Source organism: Carlito syrichta, unplaced genomic scaffold, assembly GCF_000164805.1.
Source record: "Carlito syrichta isolate Samal-C Ts95f unplaced genomic scaffold, Tarsius_syrichta-2.0.1 Scaffold305193, whole genome shotgun sequence".
Lineage (NCBI taxonomy): Eukaryota > Metazoa > Chordata > Mammalia > Primates > Tarsiidae > Carlito > Carlito syrichta.
Window position 1 is genome coordinate 91799 of NW_007249289.1, and position 20361 is coordinate 112159.

Genomic DNA, 20361 nt, shown 5'->3' on the forward strand with positions numbered 1-20361 from the left:
TGCTATAATAAGCTTGTGATATTTATAAATCCCAGAATTAGTATATGATTTCTACCCCCACATCACTGTATGTTGCAGCATCATATTTAAAACTTTGTTAAGTTTGGCTTTTGTGTCCCATAATGACCATGTTATGTTATGTAAATGTTAAGCAAACAAGCTTTCCTAAGCATACCTTGGGATGGAAACTTAAAGGGCTAATGTAACCCTTTGCCTGCCGGCTCAGGTTACTTCATACGCAGGGACTGCATGGACCTAACTTATCTAACATTCCACTCGGCCCATTACGTGGGTTTCTGTCAATCATGGGCAGCACCCACCAATACCAAGTGTTCCCGTACCCATTAGGAGAAATTACCCAATCATGTAAAATCAAGTTTGGAGTTCTTTCCCCTCCCTCTGTAATTGTGCATAAAAACTGCTTGCCATTATGAATCGGGGCTCTTGTCCCTGAAGCTGCTGCTTCGGGTGTGAGTCCAGACTCGAGCCTGAATAAAGACCCTCGTGTGTTTGCATCGGACCTGGCTCTTTGTGCTCTCTATCTCTCTCATTAGAGTCCCGGGTTCAACAGACGGCTGTGCTCACATGCCACAGCACAGGCGTGCCGGCCCCGGCCGTGCCCAGCTGGGGCCGCAGGGAAGTGGCTGCCAAGGCTCACCTTCCGGTAGGTTCGGGGAAGCCCCAGTCGCTCCACTGGGGACCTAGGAGGGTGGGCGAAGGCAAGGGGGAAGGTTCTGGCCTGGCTCTGCCGTTCCCACACTGGGTGACCTGGGAGAACGCCCTCGCCCTCTCTGACCCAGGAAGTAAAAGGAACTCGTGCATGATTATGCTTTGGGCTGGGAGCAGAGGCAGGCCTAGAACCTAGGCTCCCACGCCGTCTGACCCTCTCATACCACGTACAAGCGGGCAGGCGAGGCAGGCTGAGTGGCACACACCGACGTTGGAGGGGGGTATGCCAGCCGGGTATGCCGCGCCCATCCCCGGGCCCTCTGTCCCTGACCCCCTCGCCCTCATGCCCTCCATGACTGCTTGGCCCACAGGCGCCCTGGAGATCGGGCACACCCTGCCTATCCACATTGGCGGCTACACCTGCACAGCCCTCAACTCGGCGTGGCCCACAAGCACGTGGTCCTCACTGTGCAAGGTAAGGGTCCATGGCCCCAGGGTCGGGGGAGCAGGTGGGAGCCAGAGGCAGGTGGGGCTCGGGATGGAACTGAGGCCCCAGTCCCAGATGCCTGACCTGCCTCCAGTGGGATCCTCTGGGAGCGAGAAGCAGTCTCCATGCAAGGTTTCCAGAACTCCCTGTTCCCTCTGTTTTATTTATTTATGTTATTTTATTTTTTGAGTCAGGGTCTCACTCTGTTGCCCAGGCTGGAGGGCAGTGGCACAGTCACAGCTCACCACAGCCTCCACCTCCTGGGCTCAGGCAATCCTCCCTCCTCAGCCTCCCGAGCCGCTGGGACGCGCGTGTGCCACCACGCCTGTCGAATTTTTTAAAATTTTGTGGTAGAGGTGAAGTCTTGCCATGCTGCCCAGGCTGTTCTCGAACTGCTGGGCTCAAGAGTCCTCCTGCCCTGGCCTCCCAAAGTGCTGGGATTATAGGCATAAGCCACCGCACGCAGGCTTCCCTGTTCCCTTTAGAGGCCTCTCTCTCTGATGCTCAGAGGTCCCCTGGTTGGAGGAGCTGGTGTTGAAGGCACCCCCATGGCCTCTGCACCCCTGTCCTCGCAGCCTCCCCCGTGGTGAAGCCCCTGCCCAGTGTGGTTTGGGCGGGGGTGGAGGAGGAGGTACTGCTGCCCTGTGAGGCCTCGGGCATCCCCCGCCGGCCATCACCTGGCAGAGCGAAGGGCTCAGCGTCCCTGCACGTGAGTCTCCCTGCCAGCCAGCCTGGGGGAGGGGAAGACGTGGGGCCTGAGGCTCCCCCTTTCTGCCCCAGGGGACTCTGCAGACCTGCGCCTGGTCCCAGAAGGCCTCTGGCCTGCCCAGACGCCCTCCCCCGCCTCCCCCCTCCCTTCCGCCGTCACCAACGCCTGAGATTCTCTCTGAGCTCTCACTTGGTGGCTGAGTGGGGGGGGCAGGGGGCAGGAGGCAGCTGGGCTGGTCTCCAGGCCAGGTTTCCGGGCTCCTCCGATCACTGGGTCACTCTGCAGCCCCAGCAAGTCATCTTCTGCCTGTCAGAGGAGCCAGCTGCCCCCTTCCCTCCTCGGGCCCTCCACCCCCCCCACCAGGTGATGGCCGGCCGGGGGATGTCCGAGGTCTGGTTTCCTTCCCCCACATCCAGGTGCCCGGGTCCTACCCAGTGGGGAGCTGCACATCGCCCACGCCCGCCCCAAGGATGCTGGGAACCATTTCTGCATCGCCCAGAACAGCGCAGGCAGCGCCATGGGGAAAACGCGGCTGGTGGTGCCTGGGGACCCCAAGTGACCACGGGGCTTCCAGGCATCTTCAAGCTTCCCCCTTCCCCGACCGTGGCAGGGCCCATCCCTGCATGCCTTCCTCCCATCGCCCCACCCCCGCCCGCTTGGCTGGGCACGTGGTCCTGGAAGGAATGAAGGAAACCCGCCTCTCGCCTTGCACCTGAGGTCTCGCTTCAAACACAGCCTCTTGTCCCCTCTGCCTTCCCTCTGGCCCCACCGAGACACTCGATTCGCTCTGTTCACTCTGGTGTCCAGCCGTGGCAGTGGTCTCTGGCCTTTCCTGCACCCACACAATTCGACACATCCTTCCCTCAGTTTGATCCGTCATCGTCTCCAAATTAAGGGGCATGCTTGGTACAGTGGCTCGTGCCTGTCATCCCGGCAATTTGGAGGCTGAGGTGAGAGGATTGCTCGAGTCCAGGAATTGGAGACCAGCCTGGGCAACATAATGAGCCCTCGTCTCTAAAAAGAAAAAGAGGGAAGGAGGGAGGAAGGAAGGAATCAAGGAAGGAATCGTTTCACCAAAGACAAAGACAAAGGCCATCACTGACCACAGTCTGTGAAGTTTGCTGGGACTGTTCGGCATGGGCCTGTCGTGAGGTGACCCATGGGACCTGCTTTGTGGTCATCTGGTGGCCATCCCCGCAGGCTGCTGTGCGGCACTGGGGTTGGACTCTGACTGTGAACTCAGAGAGGCTCCGAGCCTCCTTGTACAGCTCGTCCCTGTTCCCTGTGGCCAGGAGCACAGCCAGTCATCAGGCCAGCCAGACTCCCAGCTGGCCAGCCAGGGACACTCACTCTGTCCCCAGTGTGGCTGCCCAGGGAAGGCTGGGTGACAGGTCTGCTTGGGACCCTGGGGACCGTCATGAGGTCTCATGCCCAAGTGGAGCCTGCCCAAGGCCTCTGTCCTGCAGCTTTTGGGGTGTGTGTGTGTATACATGTGTGCAAGAGCTCACCCTGTCACAGCCTCACCAAACTCAGAGTTCCCACATCGTCCTGACCACAGGCAGTGACCTCTGACCTGAAGTGGTGGGGAAGCGGAAGGCAGGGAAGGCCAAGGGGACGGGACACAGAGGCGGGGGGGGCCCTCCTCCAGCCCCAGTCCCGAGTGGGCCTCTCTTTGCCTGCAGCCCCGCCTGTGATCGAGGCCAGCCTCCCTGACCTGGCCTCCACCGAAGGCTCCCTTGCCCTCCTGCCCTGCACGGCCAGGGGCAGTCCCGACCCGCACATCACCTGGGACAAGGACGGCCAGCCCCTGTCTGGGGCCGAGAGGAAGTTCAACATCCAGTCTTCAGGGGACCTGCTGGTGAAGAACTTGGAGGTGAGGCGCCGGCTGCAGGGCACAGCAAGGGACGGCAGATGGCACTGTGTGGAGACCCTGCCTCTCCTGCTCTGTGCTGAGCACTGGACATCCTTGGGGTCCCAGGAACCTGGGGGATAAGACTTATCCTGAATATGGATGAGGATACCAGGGTTCCGAATGTGCATAACTGTCCCCAGATATGCCGTTCCCAAGAGGCAGAGCCCAGATTTAGGGGGGACGTGGCGACAGCTTTGTGTCCCCAAAATATACCCGTTATTCTTAACCACACGCTGACATTCACTGCCCTCCCTGGTTTGGAGGCGGTGTTTGGCCAGGCATATGGGTGGGCCCCTCCTGTCTCCCTCCCATTCCCCCCAGTTACATAATGAGCTCCTCTCCCATGAGCTCAGTAGGACGCATACCTGGAGGGTCCCGGGGTCTCTGCCACCCAGGGAGCCAGGCAGTGCAGGGGTGAGTGCCCCTGGCCTGCTTAATTGCGCCCGAAGCTGCCTCTCAGAGGCTCTGCCGGCCTTCTCTGTAAAGGCTTCAGAAGTAGGACTTCCTCAAGGCAATTCCAGCTCGGACGAGCTGGTGAAGGCCAAGTTGTGAGCACAGGGCCCGGCACACAGTAGATGCTCACTAAACGGTTCCTGTCACAATCATGCAATCAGGCCTTAGATTATGAAGGGGCAGAGCCCATGACAGCTGCAGAAAGTGCCAGAGTTGGAGAGAGGGGAGGGGGAACGACCGCCTGTCTGCCAGCTGTGTGACCTTGGGCAAGTCACTGCACATCTCTGGGCCGGATGCTCTGTGAGTGCCCGCAGGGCAATGGCTCCCAGGGCATTCCTGCCTGGGCAGGGGTGGAGGGTGGTTCCCAGCTGACCTCCCTTTGCCCATAGGGCCGGGATGCCGGCACCTATGCCTGCATGGTGGAGAATGCCGTGAGCTGGGCCCACCGCCGTGTGCACCTCACCGTCCTGGCGCTGCCTGTGTTCACCGCCCTGCCTGGGGACCGCGGCCTGCGCCTTGGGGACCCACTGTGGCTTCGCTGCGCAGCCCGGGGCAGCCCCACCCCTCGCCTCCGCTGGACCATCAATGACCGGTCAGTCACAGGTCCAGGCCTGCCGGAGGCGGGTGAAACAGAGGCCCCGAGGAGGGTGGGCGGGTGGAGAGACCCAACCTAGTGGGCAGGACCTTGGCTTCTGGATCTCCAGATGCCCTGTGCAGGGGGACAGGGCAAACCCAGGTGACAAGCTGCCTATCAGAGCTGGCAAGAGACCCCTGCAAGAAGACGACTCAACCCAGAGGCCTGAAGGCCAGGAGGTGGAGGCCTGTGTCCTAGCCCAGAGGTGCTGGTCCCTTCATGGGGCCCTCTGGAAACCTCTTTCCCTGAGGGTTTCTGTCCTGCCCCCTGGTATCTGGGTTATGTCTAGGGAGCCGCAGGGGCTGTGGAGTACACAGTAAGTGCTCAATCAATGCTTGCTGACCAGGCGCAGTGGCTCACTCCTATAACCCCAGCACTTTGGGAGGCTGATTCAGGAGGATTACTTGAGTCCAGGGGTTTAAGACCAGTCTAGGAAACATAGCGAGACCTCATCTCTACAAAAAAAAACCTTAAAAACTAGCCAGGTGTGGTGGTGCACACCTGCAGTCCCAGCTACTTGGGAGGCTGAGGTAGAAGGATCGCCTGAGCCTAAGAGGTGCAGGCTTTGATGAGCCGTGATCATGTCACTGCACTTCGGCCTGGGCAGCAGAGTGAGACCCTGACTCAGAAAAAAAAAAGCCCCAAAAGACCCAGTCTTGACCACTCATCTAATTTGGTGTGCACCTGAAAATGACAAAATGCAGGGTCTTTAACCACAACCTCCAATGTGGCCCGTGCCTCCTGGGACACGCCCTTCCATTTCTGTGTCCTTATTAAGCACCTGCTTGTACCCAGGCCCAAGTGGGGCATTTAGGGCAGAAGCTCCCTGCACCTGGACTCACAGTGCCCCCGGGGCATGTCCGTCTCCTCTGCAGTGGGTGTGTCCGCACAGGATGGGGCCAGCACACTGCAGCGGGCGGCGGTCACCAGAGAGGACAGTGGGACCTACGTCTGCTGGGCCAAGAACAGAGTGGGCCGCGTGCAGGCGGTCAGCTTCGTCCATGTGAAGGGTAGGCGTCCCGTCTGGGCCTCTGTGGAGCCCGTCCTGTGGGTGTCCTAAGAGCCCGGCAGCTTGTCCTCAGCTCACGGCTCTCCACTCTGGCCGTGCTTTGGAATCCCCTAGAGCACTTTATACAATGCAGATGCCCAGGCTCTGCCTCCAACTCAGTAACCAGCCACTCTGGGGGCAGGTGGCCCGGGCATCAGTATTTTCTATGGTCTGCAGACCACTCTGGCTGCAGGTGGAATTGGAATCTGACCAACTGGTCTGCAGTGGAAGGGTGCCGAGGGGGGAGGAGGGCATGGGGGCCAGGGTGTGCCTGCAGGCTTCCGGTTGTCCCGTGCTCTGCCCACCCCCCCAGAGCAACACAGTCACCCTTGGTGACACTATGATTTAGATGTTCAGCTTCAGGATGGCTGGGTGTGGCTGGAGGGAAAGCACAGCCCCGGGCACCAGGACATAGCTTCAGATTTGGGTAGATTTGGCCTGGAAACTAGGAAGGACGGAAGCCGGCACAGGGCATCCAAGAGTGTTTTGAGAGTCACATGAATCTTTTCAGGTGGCTGTGTCCAACAGAGGTGTCCTTATACTTCTTGATTTCCAAATCTACGTCCTTAGATATGCCGCAGTTGGGGTAATCCATCTGTGAGAATGAATGCATGACACATGTACCACTGCACTCCCACCTGCGCCCGTCTCAGGCATCACTCATAGATCACAGCTCCATTCTCACTCAGCTTCAAATCCTTCTCAGCACAGTTCCTGGTAGCCACTGCCAGTCTCTGTGACTTGACCCATGACACGGACATGGCTTGCCGTCCCTCATGCATTGACTATGCACAACTCTGCTGGGCTAGCCGGAGCCTTTGTTGGGTAGGCCTTCGAGAACAGGCTTAAAGGATGTTGAGGCTGAAGGTGACTTCTTTCCCGATCCCTCGTTTGGTGCCATCCCCATGCAGAGGCTCCTGTCCTGCAGGGGGAGGCTTTCTCCTACCTGGTGGAACCCGTGGGGGCCAGCATCCAGCTAGACTGTGAGGCCCGTGGAGACCCAGCACCTGACATCCGCTGGATCAAAGATGGCCTTTTGTTGCGGGGCAGCCGTCTCCGGCACCGGCTGCAGAATGGCTTGCTGGCCATCTGCAAGACCGAGGCAAGGCAGGACACCCTGGAGGGCTGGGGGGAGGGGGGTGTGCAGGGCAACCCTATGCTTTTTCTGACTGCTCGGGAAGGTTCTTCAGGTTGGCACCCCCCTTTACAGTGTACAAAGCCCTTCCCTGCCCATAGCCCAGACCCCCTCCTGCTGCCACCCGGGGTGACCTGCAGCCGGCGACCAGTCATCCCACCCATTCAGTGAGACTAAGAATTACTTCTGCCTCATAGGTTTATAGTGAGAAATCAGTGAGATGACTCACACCAGGTATTTAAGAGTGGTCTGCGGCCTGAGCTTCAGAGACCTTGTCTCTACAAAAATAAAAAATTGGCTGGGCATGGTGGTGCGCACCTGCAGTCCCAGCTACTTGGGAGGCTGAGGCAGAAGGCTTGCCTGAGCCCAGGAGGTCGAGGCTGCGGTGAGCTGTGATCATGCCACTGCACTCCAGCCTGGCCAACAGAATGAGGTCCCGACTTAAAAAAAAAATTAAAACAGGGCAACCCTCTTTCAGGACCCCTCCCTCTGCTGGGGGCTTTCCTATCTCCTAATAAATTTCTCCTTACTAAAAAAATTAAAATTAAAAAATAAGAAGAGTGGTCTGTAGGCCAGGTGCTGTGGCTCACACCTGTAATCCTAGCACTTTGGGAGGCCAAGGCAGGAGGATTGCTTGAGCCCAGGAGTTTGAGCCTGGGCAACATAGTGAGACCTAGTCTCTACAAAAATAAATACATAAGTAAGTAAAACAAGCTGGGCATGGTGGCATGTGCCTGAAGCCCCAGCTCCTCAAAAGGCCGAGGCAGGAGGATCGCCTAAGCCCAGGAGGTCAAGGCTGTTGTGAGCTGTGATTGTACCATTGCACTTCAGCCTGGGCAACAGAGTGAGACTCTGACTCAAAAACAATAACTACAACAACAAAAAAGAATGATCTGTGAATAATGCCCCCCCTCCAAAGGCTACTAACCGCCCCAGGGGCACAGTAGGCAGGTAGTAGTGCCCCCATTTTGCAGATGAAGACACTGAGGCTCAGGGAGGCCCGCAGCCAGAAAGTGTGGGAGGCAGGACCCCACCCCAGGTCTCCTGACTCCTGCTGCTTCCTAAGCCCTGGGCACTGGGGCTGCCCTGCTCACCTCCCACACAGTGTCCCAAGTTCCAGTGATTGTGCAGCCATCCACAAGTCAGTCTTGGCTCAAGTTCATGGCGTAGGGTCCTTGGTCCCACCCACCTGGGAGCCTTCGCTGGGTAGTAATAATCATGGGACCTAATAATAAAGCCACAGTAAGAGTAGCAACTGCAGCAAAGGCCACTGTTACCCGAGTACGGACCGTGAGTACCATGCCGTGCGCTTAACTGGCGTTGATAACGCTCATGACGATCCTAGCAGTTATCATTCCCATTTTAGAGATGGGGAAACTGAGGCTCCAGAGACCTGGAAATGCATGGTCTTATAAAGGGTTCAGTGCAGTAGACAGTAGGGCTGGAACTCAGTTCCATGTTGGTCTGACCTCAAATCTACACTCTTAACTTTGTACTGTGCTGTCCCCAGTGGTCCCTTGGGAACAGGCCTCCAGATATCATCTTCCAGGTGTGCACGGTGGCCTCAGACTGCCCCAGCCCCATCTCATGGTGGCGCTGCCACGCAGAAGTGATGCAGCCTGTGCCCTTCCCGAGTCCCATCGTGTATCCAAGGTCAGGAAATCCAGGGAACGAGCTTCCTTGGCCACCTTGGTTAGAGAAATGCTGCAAACCATCTCCCTTCTGAAAGACGCACAGTGCACACTGGCATAGCAAATGCCCTGACAAGTCCTACAGCTCAGAGATGTGTTGTTTAAGTCAGTGATTCCCAAACGTATTTGACCATGGAACCCTTTTTTTTGGGAGAAGTCCCAAATAATATGCCATGGCACAGTTAAGACTTCAATAGATACAGTTTTCCAGGAGTGGATCTAAATCATGCTTGTTCCAGCAAGTGGCAACGATGCAGGACTTCAGTCCCTACCCGTCCCGGGTGTGAGTCTCTCTGCATGTCTTCTGCCCCTCTGGTGCGCTGTGGGGAACAGGATGTCTCCGGGCGGTCGAAGCTCTAAGCCCTTGCTGGCCGGCTGGGTCGTGGTCCCCTGCCCAACTGTCTGAGCTCTGGTCTTCCTCTCTGAACGCCATGCTCCCCTCCCATGCCCACCCACAGAGGGATGACGCGGGACAGTACCAGTGCCTGGCAGAGAACGAGATGGGCACGGCAGAGAAGGTGGTGGTCCTAGTACTTCAGAGTGAATCGCGGCCTCCCCACTCCTCTGCAGGTGGTGGGGACACGGGAGGTGGCGCTCGGGGCAGCGGCGACTGGTGGGGCTCAGAGAGCAGAGAGACAGGGCCGGGGACTTGGCATTCTTTTTTTTCTTTTTTTGAGTTGGAGTCTCACTCCATCGCCCAGGCTGGAGTGCAGTGGCACACTCACGGCCACCCCAGTGTCGACCCACTGGGCTCTGGCAATCCTTCTGCCTGCGCCCTCTAAGGAGTCGGAACTACAGGCATGCCCTACCACACCCAGTTAATTTTTGACTTATTGTAGAGATGAGGTCTTGCCAGGTTGCCCAGGCTGGTCTCGAACCCGCGGGCACAGGCAATCCACTCGCCTCGGCCTCCCAAAGTGCTGGGATGACAGGCTGAGCCACCGAACCCAGCCACGATTTTTAAAAGTAAAAAAATCCACCCCATCTAAGTATGCAGTTTTCAAGATTCTTAGTCCATTTATGGTTTTACCGCCATCGCCGCAACCCATGTGTAGACAATTTCCGTTACTCCAGAAAGTTCTCTCTGCCTGTGGTCGATCCTGGCTCCCACCAGCCCCAGGCAGACACTGATCTGCCTTCTGTCTCTGGAGATGCAGCTTTCCTGGGAATTTCACATGAATGGAATTAAATGGAGACTTCTGGTTCCAGCTTCTTTCACTTCTTCAGTGTCCTTGAGTTCGTGTTATGCTATATATCAGTCATTCATTCCTTCTCATGGCTGAATAGTACTTCGTTGTTTGGTTAGACCATATTTTGTTTGCCCTGTTCCTTGATAGCTGGATGTTATTACTGGGTTATTTCTTTTATTTAATTAATTAATTATTTATTTTTAGTTGGAGTCTCACTCTGTCGCCCAGACTGGAGTGTAGTGGCACGCTCATGGCCACCAAGGTCTTCACCTGCTGGGCTCCAGCGATCTTTCCACCTCAGCCTTCCAAGTAGCTGGAACTACAGGCACACGCCACTATGCCCGGCAAATTTTTAAAAAAATTTATTGTAGAGATGAGGTCTCACCAAGTTGCCTAGGCTGGTCTCGAACCTGTGGTCTCAGGCAATCCTCTCATCTCGACTTCCCAAAGTTCTGGGATTATAGGCCACTGTGCCCAGCCTTGATTATTTCTAATTTTTGACTATTGCAAATAATGCAGCCATGAATATTTGTGCGCACTTGCTTTTGTGGCTATATGTTTTCTCTGGGGTTAGAATCCTAGAAGCGTAGTTGCTGAATTATGTGGCGAGTGTATGTCTCGCTTTTTAAGAAACCACCGAGCAGCGTGGCCCGTTTCTCTCTCCTTTCGGCAGTGGGTGAGGTTTTGGCTTCTCCACATCCTTGCCAGCAGCTGGTAATGTCAGTCCTTTCACTTTAGCCCTCCTGGTAGGTATGACTCCTTTGCAGGACAGGGTGAAAGCATTTCCTGCCAAGATTGTCAGGAAAAAGCAGCAAAACTGGCAAGAAACAAATGGAGAGGGCAGCTCTGTTAGCCCAAGGTGTGGCCCCGGAGGAGACCAGAGGACCAGCAGACGTTTATTGAAGGAAACTTGGGAGATGAGGGAGTCCTAGAAAGACTGGATCAGTTCACCATGGCCCCCGGCTGATGTGGGTCATGCACACCTGTGCAGCGAGTCCTGGGGGAGCGAAGGAGAATCGAACTGAGGCACACTCGAAAACTGCCTGGGCTCTTTTTTGAGGGTGGGTTGAGGTCTCACTCTGTTTTTTTTGAGTCGAAGATTCACTCTGTCACCCAGGCTGAGGGCAGTGACACGATCATGGCTCACCACAGCCCCTACCTCTCACCTCAGCCTCCCGAATAGCTGGGACTACAGGCACACACCACCATGCCCAACTCATTTATTGATTTTTTTCTCCTAGGCTCAAGTGATCCTCCTGCCTTGGCCTCCCAGAGTGCTGGGATTATAGCCTGAGCCACTGTGCTCAGCCCCCCCCCTTTTTTTTTTAAGAGACAAGGTCTCGCTATGTTGCCCAGGCTGGTCTCGACCTCCTGGGTTTAAGTAATCCTCCCACCTTGGCCTCCCTAGTAGCTGGGACTACAGGCTATGCCCAGCTTCTAGAAGTTTTTTATGGATACCTGATGTGCAGTTGGTCATTTGCCTTTAGTTGATTCCCAGAACTCTGAAATCATTTGGGGACATTTTGTTGAATCTTATACTTGTATTTTGGAGGGCAGGTGGGCTGACATCTTCACTCAGCCGCAGCTGTGGATGTCTTGCTCTTGCTTTTTAGACCTTTCTTTAAATTGAATGAGAGCAAATGTGCTCTTGTGTTAGTCTTCTCTTGCACAACATTGTTTGTGGCATCCGTCCATATTGTTCACTTAGAATTAGTTCATTGGTTCTCATTGCTGTGTGGTTTTCTACTGCATGGGTATACCACAATTTCTCTGTGTATTCCCCTGTCAGTCAGTTCTAGTTTGGGGCAATGAAGAATGGTGTGGCCATGACTACCTTCGCCTAACCTTTAGTGAGCATGCATATGCAACTGTGTTAGGGTATGGTCCAGGAGTGGAACTGCTGTCATGTAGTGCACGTGTGCTCAGCTTTAGGAGACACTGGCTGTGGCAGACTGACAAATGGCTCCCAAAGACAAAGCTGTGGCCTGGGCAGCATAGCAAGGTCCCATCCCTACAAAAAAAGAAAAATTAGCCATGCATAGTGACATGTGCCTGTAGTCCCGGCTACTTGGGAGGCTGAGGCAGGAAGATTACTTGAGCCAGGAGTTTGAGGCTGCTGTGAGCTATGACTGTGCCACTGCACCACTCTAGCCTGGTGACAGAGTGAGACCTTTCCTCAAAAAACAAAAAAAACCCACATTTTTTAAAATTAAATATATGTGTGTGTGTGTGTGTGTGTGTGTGTGTGTGTGTGTGTCCATCCTAATCCCCCAAAACCCATGATGTGACTGTTTGGAAGAAGAATCTTTGCAAATAAATGGGTTTAAGGATTTCTTTTTTTTTTTTTTTGAGTCAGTGTCTCACCGTGTCTCCCAGACTGGAGTGCAATGGCACGATCACAGTTCACCACAGCCTCAAACTCCTGGGCTCAGTCAATCCTCTCACCTTAGCCTCCCAAGTCGCTGGGAATATAGGCGTGCACCACCACGCCCAGTTCGTTTTTAAAATTTTTTGTAGAGACAAGGTCTTACTATGTTGCCGAGGCTGGGTATTTAATCTTGTGATGAGATTATCTTGGTGAGCCCTAAGTGCTATCATAAGTCTTCTTAGAAAAGGAAGCCAGAGGGAAATTAGACACACGCACGCACACGCACACACGCACGCACGAAGGGGAGAGGGAGGCAGAGGGTGGAGTGACGCAGACTCCAGCCAAGGCGCCCGGGCAACCGGCGAAAGCTGGAGGAGGAAGCACAGGCTCTCCCCGGAAGCTCTAGAGAGAGCACCGCTTGCCTTCAGCTCAGAGAGGCCGTGCTGGGCTCTGGCCTCTCCACCTGTGAGAGGAGCCCCTCCTGCTGTGCAAAGCCACCACCTACGTGGCAGTCTGTGTCCACCAGACAAGCACACTCGGGCCCACGGCGCCCCACTGTGACGGCACCCGGCAGCGCGTTCACCACAGCGCGAGGGCCCTGCTGGGGCCACAGCCTCCCCGGCATGGGCATCACCTGTCTTCGGCATTTCAGCCATCCTGTGGGGGCTCAGTGAACAGGGAGGACCACCCCCCTCTTTCAGGTGAGAAAACTGAGGGTCAGGGAGCGACCTGGGGACCGTCACTCACAGTTGGTGGCAGAGCCTGGGTCTGCCCATCACATCAGGTAGAGACAGTTTGGACAAGCGGCTCCTCTTCGTGAAAACAACCTAACTGTCCCGTGAGAGGTTTGATCTAGTAAGTCCCAAGAGAGCCAAGCGGTGGATTGCCGCACAGCCACCAAAAACAAGCATGTAGTGGCATGCATCATGGAAAGGTAGCTATGGTTTATGTGGAGTACAGATACAGCCAGAGGCCAGGCGCGGGCACTCACGCCTGTCATCCCAGCACTCTGGGAGGCTGAGGTGGGAGGATCCCTGGAGCCCGGAGTTCAAGACCGGTCTGGGCAACATAGCGAGACCTTGTCTCTACAAAAAAATCAACAATTTAGCCAGACATGGTGGTCCCAACTGCTAGGGAGGCTGAGGCAGGAGAATCGCCTGAGCCCAGGAAGTCTAGGCTGCAGTGAGCCATGATCACGTCACTGTACTCCAGCCTGGGTGACAGTGTGAGACCCTGACTCAGAAAAGAAGGCTGGACATGGTGGCTCAAACCTGTAATCTCAGCACTTTGGGAGCCTGCGGGTTTGAGAACAGCCTGGGCAACTTGGTGAGACCTCACCCCTGCAATAAATAAAAAAATTAGCTGGGCATGGTAGTGTGCGCCTGTAGTTCTGGCTACTTGGAAGGTTGAGGTGGAAGGGTCAGCTGAGCCCAGCAGATCAATGCTGGGATGGCTATGAGTGTGCCACTGCACTCCAGCCTGGACAACGCAGTGAGATTCCAACTCAAAAAAAAGAAAAGGAAAAAAAGCAGGCAAGTGCAATATGATTATATTTCTATGAGGAAGCAGATGATGTCTAGAGGGAAATTTGCAGGAATGGTAACCGGCTCGACCCTGTGTGGTTCTTGTATTCTCCTTCCGGCCTCTGGGTGTTACCCAGTGTTTCCAAACGAATACATGTCTTGAATATGCACAAATAATAAAAATGTTCCTAAATGCTGCCCTGCACCTCCCACAGATGCCCCCGTGTTCCAGGTGGTGCCTCAGGACTCGACAGTGAGATCCGGGGATGACGTGGCCCTGAGGTGCCAGGCCACAGGGGAGCCGGCCCCCACCATCGAGTGGCTACGGGCAGGCAGACCCTTGCGGGCCAGCCGGCGGCTCAGGACCCTGCCCGATGGGAGCCTGTGGCTGGAGCACATGGAAGCAGGGTACGCGGGCGCATACGAGTGTGTGGCTCACAACCTCCCGGGCTCTGCCACAACCCAGGCGCTCCTGGCAGTGAGAGGTACAGCGTCGTCCCTGCCCAGACCTCTGTGGACAGAGACAGGACCTGCTGCCGATGGGGATCAGGTGTCATTTGGGGTGTGGGAGACCTGGCCCCCCTGCTCTGCCAGCTCCCCAGTTCTCTGCTTAGCCACAAACTCAGAATGAACCACTGGGGAGGTGCTCTTGAGCCATCTGATCTACCCTGCCCATTTATAGTTGGGGAAACAGTCTCAGAGGTGCTAAGTGTTTGCTGCTCGTCTTGAACAGGGAACCCTGGTTGTTCCAGCTTAACGGGCACAAACACATGTCCTCTGTTGGGAGACGCCACAACCCCATGAAGTAGGCAGAATGAGACAAGAGCGGGCCAGGCGTGGTGGCTCCCATCTCTAATCCCACGACTTTGGGAGACCGAGGTGGGAGGATCCTTTGAGCCCAGGAGTTCGAGACCAGCCTGGGCAACACAGTGAGACCTCATCTCGACAAAAAAATCAAAAAATTAGCCAGGTGTGGTTGTGTCTGCCTGTCCCAGTTATGTGGGAGGCTGGGGTGGGAGAATCACTTAACACAAGAGTTTGAGGCTGCGGTGAGCCATGATCATGCCACTGCTCTCTAGTCTGGGCAACAGAACAAGACCCCAACTCAAAAAAACAAAAACAAAACAAAAAAAACAAGAGCATCCTCTGCCATGAAAGTCTATGAATTAGTGCTCCTTTTTCTTATTGTAAAGATGTGGGGGTACAATTCAGGGTTAGGTATACAAACATTGATCATGCAGGTACCCCGAATTAGTGCTTCTCATACTAGCTGGCCATGGAGGGTGATCAGAAAGGACATTGCTTGCTGGTCTTAGGAACCCCAGCCATCTCAGATTCCTCAACCGGCTTTCTTCTCCTTTGGGTCAGACCAAACACACCTGTAATCTCAGCACTTTGGGAGGCTGAGGCAGGAAGATCTCTTGAGCCCAGAAGTTCAAGACCAATCTGGGCAACATAGTGAGCACTCTACAAAAAATTGAAAAAATGAGTCAGGTGTGGTAACATGTGCCTGTAGCCCCAGCTACTCAGGAGGCTGAGGTGGAAGGATCGCCTGAACCTAGGAGGCTAAGGCTGCAATGAGCTATGATCATGCCACTGCATTCTAGCCTGGGCAACAGAGCAAGACCCCAACTCAAAATAAATAAAGATAGGGTATAGTTCTTGTTTCACAATAGGGATGATGAAAAGCAAACAAAACAAAAAGTCAAGGCTAGCCTCATGGGCCTCCTCCTGTCCCTGCCCCCCACAAATAACCCCAAAGGAGCGGATATTGATGAGAAGCAGTCCAGTTGGGCAACGTCTCTTATCAAACCTCAGCTACCGGCAGCAGGAAATGACACTGCTTCCTAGATTCCAAGACCACCCCCGTATACCCATAAGGAACCTGGCCGTTGCATGTTACATGTTATTTTTTGACAGATCATGGGCAATTTGTTGTTAATGTCTCCTGAGAGCTGGTGAGTGGAGAGGCAGGCCCACTCCTGTCTCCTGTCCCCCGGAATGCCATCTGGCTAAATAAGACAGCTGGCCCATTAGTGGGGGGATGCGCCTCTGAGCCACGCCGTCCATTTGATTAGCGCTGGGGAACATCTGATCACAGCTTGCACCAGCCGGGCCAGCACCACTGATGAAATGGGGAGGGTCGTTCAGGGGACGGCACATGCTTCTGGCCCCACGCCCTGGCTCCTCCAGGGTGCCAGCCCTGCCTTCACAGGCTCCTGGCATTCTAGGACACCCACAGGTCTCCCATGTGTCTGTGGTCCCACCTCCTCATTCCACAGGTAAACCAACTCAGATGTGGTTTCAAGGGGGCTGACGTGGCCGGGTTTCAAGGACGGTGGTAGCAGCATCAGAATTAGAAGCCCATACGCGGCCCAGCTCGGGTCTCCTCCTGACAACCTCCCTTTGCCTTTTTATTGAGTCAGGGTCTCACTCCGCTGTCCAGGCTGGAGTGCAGTGGCAGGATCACAGCTCACCCCAGCCTCCACCTTCTGGGCGCACGGGATCCTTCTGCTTCAGCCTCCCAAGTAGCTGGGACTACAGGCACACTTCACCACACCCAGCTAATGTTTTTATTTTTGTAGAGACTGGGTCTTGCTATGTCATTCAAGCTGGTCTTGAATTCCTGGCCTCCAGTGATCCTCCTGCCTCGGCCTCCCAAAGTGCTGGGATGGCAAGCATGAGCCACCATGCCCAGTCCTCCCTTCTCTTTTGGAGTCAGGATCCCCTGGGTGTTGAGTCCATCCTCTTAACTATGTGTCTTTGGACAAGTTACTTTACCTCTCTGAGCTTCTGTTGACTCTTTCATGAAACGGGAAGGACGACAGTACCTACTTGTACTCTGGGTACCAGGGTTGGATCGTAAGTGTCACTGCTGTTCTTTTCCTTCCCTCCACCCCAGGGGAGCCCCAGGGGAGCCGGGGCAGCATGGTCAGGGTGATCAATGGGCAGGAATTTGGCGTGGCCTTGCTCAACACCAGCATGCAGCTGGAGGCTCGCTCCAGGGTCAGCACCTTCCAGAGCAGCATCAGCCACATCCCAGCAACTGTGGGCGAGTGGGGGCTGGAGCGCCACCTGCATCTGGGCCTATTGCCCCAGCCCACCTGGGACTCTGTGGCACATGCCTGACCCAGAGGAATCTGATGGCCAGAGCTAGTCTGACAGCCCCGATAGCTGAATCCAAGTCAAAGTAGACTTAGGTGTGGGCAACTTCTTCTCCAACTCAACCTCCCTGCAAAATAAAATCACCCCTGCATTTATAACCAGACCAAGAATGAGCTGAGTGGTTAGGGTTATGTGCATGCAGGAGCTCAGATAGGGATTTTCCAAACCACTGACTCCTGTGTGGGGTTTTTTTTTCCATTGTTAAGGACAGGGCTAAGAGAATTGAGGAAGTGGAAAATGTGGAGAGCTGCATTAGCTAGAAAACCGGGAGGACCAGGATGGGCACAGCGGCTCACACCTGTAATCCCGGCACTTTGGGAGGCCGAGGTGGGAGAATCCCTTGAGACCAGCAGTTTGAGACTAGCGTGGGCAACATAGTGGGACTTCATCTCGACCAAAAAATAAAGTTAGCCAGACATGATGGCACGTGCCTGTAGTTTCAGAGTTATAGCAGGAGGCTGAGGCAGGAGAACTGCCTGAACCCAGGAGGTGGAGGCTGCAATGAGCTATGATCACACTACTGCACTCCAACCTGGACAACAGAGCAACACTCTGGAAAACAAGGAAGGAATGGAGAGAGGGAGGGAAGGGGGCATGGATGATAGAGGGGAAGAGAAAAGGGGAGAAAGAAGGGAAGAGAAGGCGAGGGAAAGGGGGAGAGAGGGAAGGAAGGAGAGAGAAAGAAAAAAAATAAGCCTGAGGACAAGAGCCCTCCTTGCCCACGAATTCATCCCGTGGTGTCTGCGCAGTGACTGTCTCCGAGTAGACTTGCTACCTTGCCCCTCCTGGGTCCCGAGACCAAAGCAGGGCAGGGGCAGCGCTCACAGGCTCTTGCCTGATAGCCGTTCCTCTGAAGCACCCGTGACCTCAGCCCTGCACGAGGGCTTGGCTGGCTTTCGTTAGCATCAGAGCAGCGGGCAGTGGGCCTGTTCCCCATGTCCAGGGCATGGTCCCACCTGGCCCCATGGGAGGGCTGGGCGTCACAAGATGCTCGGAGAAGCTGTGTGGCGGGCAGTTTGGGGCTCTTTCTTCAAATGCTTTGGGTCAGTCCCTCTTCTTCAGGCTCTCCTGGAAGATACCTGCGAGTTAGGAAACTTGATTTCCAACTCAGTCCCGCACATATGTGACAACAGTCTGTGGGATCCCAAGCTCCCAGGTGGTCCAGTAGCCCTCAGTCTGTATCTGTTGAACCCAGTTGGATATCAACACATTACAGGTGATCCTTTGCATACATTTATTGGATTAATTTTTACAACTACTCCATGAAGTAGATCATTTGCCTCTGACATGTTCCAGGTTCTGGTCAGATAATAAGCGCAGGTAGGCACGAGGCAGGGAAGAGGCTGAGCTCTTCTTGGGCAATAGGGAGCCCCAGAGGGCCCTCGAGTGGGAGCGTGGCTGCCCCGAAGATCCAGCTCTAACATGGCCTCCATGCCCCACCCCTCCCAGGGCCTCTGCTGCGGGTGCTGGTGGTCACCATCGCCCCCATCTACTGGGCCCTGGCTAGAGAGCATGGAGAGGTCCTGAACAGCCACTCCCTGATGGGTGGCAGCTTCTGGAAGGAGTTCCACATGGAGTTTGCTACGGGTGAGCAGGGCCTCCGCCGGGCGGCCAGGAGGGCTGAGGCCCGAGTCCAGGGTCTCCCCGTTGAAGGGTGCTGGAAGCAACCAGAGGGGCAGCTCCCAAAATGGCGCAGAGCATGGTGAGGACACACCAGACAACAAAGGCCCTAGGTCCCGGCTTCTGTGTGCACAATTCCCCACGTGTGCGAAGTTCAAACCTGCAAGCCTCCAATCCTTTCCCAGAACATAGCCAGCTTTGTTATGCATCCAATAGGACTATAACACGGCGTCAGCCCCACCCTGCTCCCATGCAGCTCCTCCAATAGAAACATAGCACGACCCCTTCCGGCCCCTGTCAGGCTAATAAATACAGCCCTCTCCCTGCAATTCTCTCTCTTTTTCTTTTTCTTTTTTTTCTCTGTTACAGATCCTCTCTGTAACAGCCCCTTTAATAAATCTCTTGGTCCTGGCCGGGTGTGGAGTCATTACTAGTGCCGAAATTCTTTCATTGGTGCCGTGACTCAGATCGGGTGCTCCCTTGCCTTTGCGCGGGTGTATTCCCATAGGTGGGATCCCCGACCTGGCGCCAGTGGCCACTCCAGGACTCCTGGACCTTCCCCACTGTTTTGAACACGTGAACTGCATCCACCAGAGACCGTTGGATAGGTGAGTTCCCCAGACACGAAAACCTGAAACTTGCCCGGGATCCCCGGGGGGAACTGACCCTTGATCGTCCGGCAGCCCCTCCGGCCCCAGGGCGAGGGGGAACACACCCCGCCTTGGCCTTCACGGCCATAGCGGATCCTAAAGGCTTCCTCTTCTCTTTCATCTCTCTTAAACCTTAAAACTCCTGTGGCTGCAGGGCTGCAGCGGGCCCCAGGGGTCCCACGTCTGCTAACCCACAGCGGCTTCTGTAAAATTCTCCCCCCACCAGGAATACCACGGCTGTCGGGCCGCAGCAGACCCTGGGGGTCCCACGTCTGCTGGCCCACAGCAGATTCTGAAGGACTCATATATCTGTCGGGTAACAGGGAGCCTCGGAGGCTCCCTGTTTGTTGCCCCACAGTAAGCCCTATTAAACCGGCAGTAATCTCAAACACGCTCCCACCCACCGCCCAGTCAAGTGCTTTCTGTCAGGTCCAAAAATCCTTGCACTAGGTGCCTTGACCCCCTTGGTTTTCCAGGAGGACCCTGGTTGTGCCAAACCCCTGTGATGACAGGCTTTGCCACAGCCACACTTCTTGGACAGCCGACTCTTCAGGGGACGCCCTGTTTAGTCTCCCTGTCTCACCATGGGAGGCTCGTCATCCCTGCCAGCCGATTCCCCTCTTAAATGCCTCTAAAACAATTTCACTACACTCTCTCTTTCCCCTGATATCAAACCCAAACACCTAATTCGTTTCTGCACGCAAGACTGGCCAACATACCCCTTAGACAACCAAAATCAGTGGCCTCTCCAGGGGTCCCTCAATCCTGATATTATTTGGGACTTATATAATTTCTGTGAGCATTCAAAACAGTGGGTAGAGATTCCCTATGTTCAGTCCGTTTCCCTCCTCCGTGAACATCCCCGCCTCTGCCTCAGCTGCAATCCCTCTAATCTCTACCCTCCACTCATGCTAGCATCTGCGGCCTCTTCTACAACTTCTCCTTCTCCCATTGTTCTATGCACACTTCAGCCTCCTCTCCAAAACTCCCCTCCCCCCACTGCAGACACTGTAAGTCCCAGTTCTGCTACCTCCTCCTCTATCTCAGATTTCGACCCTGCAGACGAGTCCCCCCCAACAGGCAGCCTCAACAGCCTCAGGCTCCCCC

General features: G+C 55.2%; 1 protein-coding gene across 1 annotated transcript in view; it reads left to right on the plus strand.

Moving 5' to 3' along the window:
• Positions 1-20361, plus strand: part of LOC103263625 (hemicentin-2-like) — a 47706-nt gene that overhangs the window by 19053 nt on the left and 8292 nt on the right. The window contains 20 exon segments of the mRNA XM_021714060.1: positions 557-614; positions 617-664; positions 1041-1103; positions 1106-1144; positions 1732-1818; positions 1821-1865; positions 2282-2403; positions 3520-3738; positions 4620-4833; positions 5740-5874; positions 6824-7014; positions 9197-9278; positions 14035-14312; positions 14314-14369; positions 16013-16101; positions 16722-16871; positions 18434-18571; positions 19113-19180; positions 19481-19611; positions 19731-19822. Coding sequence (XP_021569735.1) covers positions 557-614; positions 617-664; positions 1041-1103; positions 1106-1144; positions 1732-1818; positions 1821-1865; positions 2282-2403; positions 3520-3738; positions 4620-4833; positions 5740-5874; positions 6824-7014; positions 9197-9278; positions 14035-14312; positions 14314-14369; positions 16013-16101; positions 16722-16871; positions 18434-18571; positions 19113-19180; positions 19481-19611; positions 19731-19822 — 2305 coding nt within the window.